At 52.3% G+C, this 3,322-nt stretch overlaps 1 protein-coding gene across 1 annotated transcript; it reads left to right on the top strand.

Annotated features, from left to right (window-relative positions):
• The first annotated feature begins 253 nt into the window (after nucleotides 1-253).
• LOC123098661 (salicylic acid-binding protein 2) lies at nucleotides 254-2,987 on the top strand. Its single transcript, XM_044520708.1, has 3 exons — nucleotides 254-844; nucleotides 2,227-2,358; nucleotides 2,484-2,987. The coding sequence occupies exons 1-3, from the start codon at nucleotides 464-466 to the stop codon at nucleotides 2,766-2,768; spliced, it is 798 nt and encodes a 265-aa protein (XP_044376643.1). The 5' UTR covers nucleotides 254-463; the 3' UTR covers nucleotides 2,769-2,987.
• The last annotated feature ends 335 nt before the right edge of the window (nucleotides 2,988-3,322 follow it).

Below are 3,322 nucleotides of genomic sequence, written 5' to 3'. Positions count from 1 at the left end.
TCTTTTTATCTTTTGATGATAAGCATTGCATCTTCATTGTCGCATGGTTGCCCAACACATTCACATCAAAGTGAAGATAAGGGAAGCACAAGTGACAAATTGAGAGCTGCAACTCAGTAGTGCACCAGGACAGGTAAACTCTCGAATACCACACGAAATCTTCTCTTTATTTTGTATTTGTTGCAATACATCCATATGCTATATATTTTGGTTAAATTTGAATATACAACTATTTATTTTCTCCGTGTTACAACACGAGCATATGTGCTAGTATTACCTAAGCATTAAGCCCCAAATCACGTGGTGTTTCGTAGGTATAGCAAAGTTCATGTTAGTTTGCCGCGCCGAAGCTTGCGCGGCTTTATAAATGCAACAGCGTCGGCGTATGCACAGGAGCCATGTTAGTTTGTAGACGTCAGAGCCACAGGCACAAACACTTCGTTCTGGTGCACAGCGTGTACACATGGCGGCTCCGGCTGACCAAGCTAGCAGCAAGCACTTCGTTCTGGTGCACGGTGTATGCGTCGGCGGCTGGGCCTGGTTCAAGGTGGCCACGCGGCTCAGGGACGCCGGGCACCGCGTGAGCACGCCTGACCTCGCGGCGTCGGGTGTGGACCCCAGGCCGCTGCGCGAGGTGCCGACGTTCCGCGACTACAGCAAGCCGCTGCTGGACCTCCTGTTGTCCGTCCCGCCCGGGGAGAAGGTGGTGCTCGTCGGCCACAGCTTTGGTGGCGTGAGCATCGCCCTCGCCTGCGAACTGTTCCCGGAGAAGGTCGCCGCTGCGGTGTTCGTCTCCGCCTTCATGCCGGATCACAGGTCGCCGCCGTCGTACATGCTTGAAAAGGTACACACCATGATCGAGTTCCTGGAACCTGCAGTTCTAGATTTGACGTACGCGGAAACAGAAAACACCAACATATATATACACCACCTTGTCGCTTTTTTTACTGAGTGTTTGACAAAAAACTACGAGGTTTCCATCCCACACAACTATCACTTTTTTAGAAGTGGCTGAAAACTATAAAAATAATTGGAATGTCGTGACTAAAAACTATCACTTTTGGATAATGGCCAGTTTAGATGATTTAAGCGCGTTTATGATAGGCGGGACCCACCCGTCAGGGCTTACATGGCAGCAAAGTCAACTCCGTTTGTTTTGAACATTGACGTTGACCGTTATGACAAGTGGGGCCACATCAACCTTCTTCTATCTCCTCCGCTCTCTCTTTGGCATTTTAACAAACATATTATGTGCATGGGAGGAAATGGGGACTGCCGGGGGACAGGACGGCGCGGCGCCGTGCGCCGGATGGGTAGGCGGCGTCGGTGAAGCTGCCGCGAGCGCCGGGTCCACGTGGCCGGCCGACTCGGTGGTGCGGGTGGTGCTCTGGAGCGGCGTCGTGGACGTGTACGCGGGCGTGCTGCTCGCCCGCACCGTCGTTGGCAATCACCCGTCGGGCCTTTGCCTTGAACACGGACACGGACGACAACTTGGTGCGCAGGCGGGACTCGCGCTCCTGCAGCTCCTCATCGAGGCGCACGTGCTCGGCGGCGTCCGGCGCCGTGGCCGCGCGCGCCGGCTGCACCTACACGGAGGAGCAGGCGGCGGGCGACGAAGAGCCCCAGGAGCTCATGTGGGAGCTCGGACCAAGGCGAAGCCATGGGATGGGTGAGAGATATCTCGTCGTCGTCGTGGTCGAGGGAGGAGCGAAAGGCGGCGCCGGAGTAGCATCGGGGACGCCGTCGTCATTGTGGTCGGGGGAGGAGCGGGAGGCAGCAAGGTGAGCACGCTCGCCACGACCAACGCGACCTCGCCGTGGTGGCGAGGAGGACCTCGCCGTCGTCTCCTTCCCTTAGATGCACGGAAGATGCTTATTGAAATGCTGGAGAGAGAGAGAGGAGGAGGAGGAAGAAGAAGGAGGTTGATACTGACATGTGGGCCCCCTGTCATAACGGTCTACTTAGTGTCAAAATAAACGGAGTTTACTTTGCTGCGAGGTAAGCCCTGACGGATGGGTCCCGCCTGTCATAAATGCGTTTAAATCGTTTAAACTGGCTATTATCCGAAAGTGGTAGTTTTTAGTCACGGGATTTCAATTTTTTGGTAATTTTCAGCCACTTTAAAAAAAGTGATAGTTCTGAGGGATGGAAGCCTCAATTGTGATAATTTTTTGTCAAACACTCCTTTTTGTACACTACTAATGCATGTTTGCTGGATCTAAAAAGTACAAGAAGCGGAGAATGGACTGGATGGACATGGAGTTTAAGCCTCAAGATCCTGAGGGCAAGCTGCCTATTTCCATCCGGTTCGGGCCGCTGGTCACCCGAGCAAAGTTCTACCAGCTGTGCTCGCCGGAGGTATGTACGTACCTGTCGCTCTGTTAATCAATCTGTTAGAACAACCATCGAATGCTCCTGCATGCTAGGAAGAGATTTGAGTATGGGTTTACGATACCTTACGTAACGTTGCATGTTGTCGGCAGGACCTGACGCTGGGAAGATCCCTGATGAGGGTCGGCTCGATGTTCGTGGACGACCTGAAACTGCAGCCACCGTACACGGAGGCTCGCTACGGGTCTGTGCGCAAGGTGTTCATCGTCCTCAAGGACGACAACGCCATCTTCGAGGGGTTCCAGCGGTGGATGGTGCAGAACTACCCCGTGGACGAGGTCAGGGAAATCCACGGCGCGGACCACATGGCGTTGCTCTCGACGCCGGCCGAGGTAGCGCACTGCCTCGCCGACATCGCTGTCAAGTATGCTGCCTGACGCACGCTGTTTTTTTTCGAGTGAAATAATGTATTACTCAACTGAGGCAGTTCATACGATCAATCGTAGTTAGCTCCATAGCATCCGAAGGACCCGAACCAATCCAAGTCATGGTTCTGCCTCCTACACAAGCAAATTTGGCTATGCTATCACTAACTTTATTTTGGCTACGATCAACATGAGTAATACAAGAATCGCGAAGAGACATAAGGTGTCTAATCTCCATAATAAGCGACGAGTAGACCGATCTATCAATCTCCTTGGCCTGGATCAACTTGAAAGCAACGATTGAATCCATTTCTATCTTCATTGGAAGGTCACTTCTCTGTATTGCGAACGACAGACCTTCCATACAAGCACTCAGCTCCGCTTCGAGAGAATCCCGACATGAAAATAGTTGCCTGCATGAAGAAAATATGATCGCACCTTTGTCATCTCGAAGTACCATACCAGAACTGCTTGGTGGTCTATCTCTTTACCTTTGATGATACTACGATCTCGTTGCCGGCATTAATTTGTGATTTGTCAGTGCTGTCTGTGTCCTTTCCGACCTT

This window comes from Triticum aestivum, chromosome 4D (assembly GCF_018294505.1).
Source record: "Triticum aestivum cultivar Chinese Spring chromosome 4D, IWGSC CS RefSeq v2.1, whole genome shotgun sequence".
NCBI lineage: Eukaryota > Viridiplantae > Streptophyta > Magnoliopsida > Poales > Poaceae > Triticum > Triticum aestivum.
This window is presented reverse-complemented; position numbering and strand designations above follow the sequence as displayed.

Bases quoted from the DNA above. Each gene is read 5' to 3' on its own strand.
- LOC123098661 (XM_044520708.1), top strand. From the start codon at position 464: ATGGCGGCTCCGGCTGACCAAGCTAGCAGCAAGCACTTCGTTCTGGTG. The intron at 845-2,226 runs GTACACACCATG...GGATCTAAAAAG, and splicing joins CGTCGTACATGCTTGAAAAG to TACAAGAAGCGGAGAATGGA. The intron at 2,359-2,483 runs GTATGTACGTAC...TGTTGTCGGCAG, and splicing joins ACCAGCTGTGCTCGCCGGAG to GACCTGACGCTGGGAAGATC.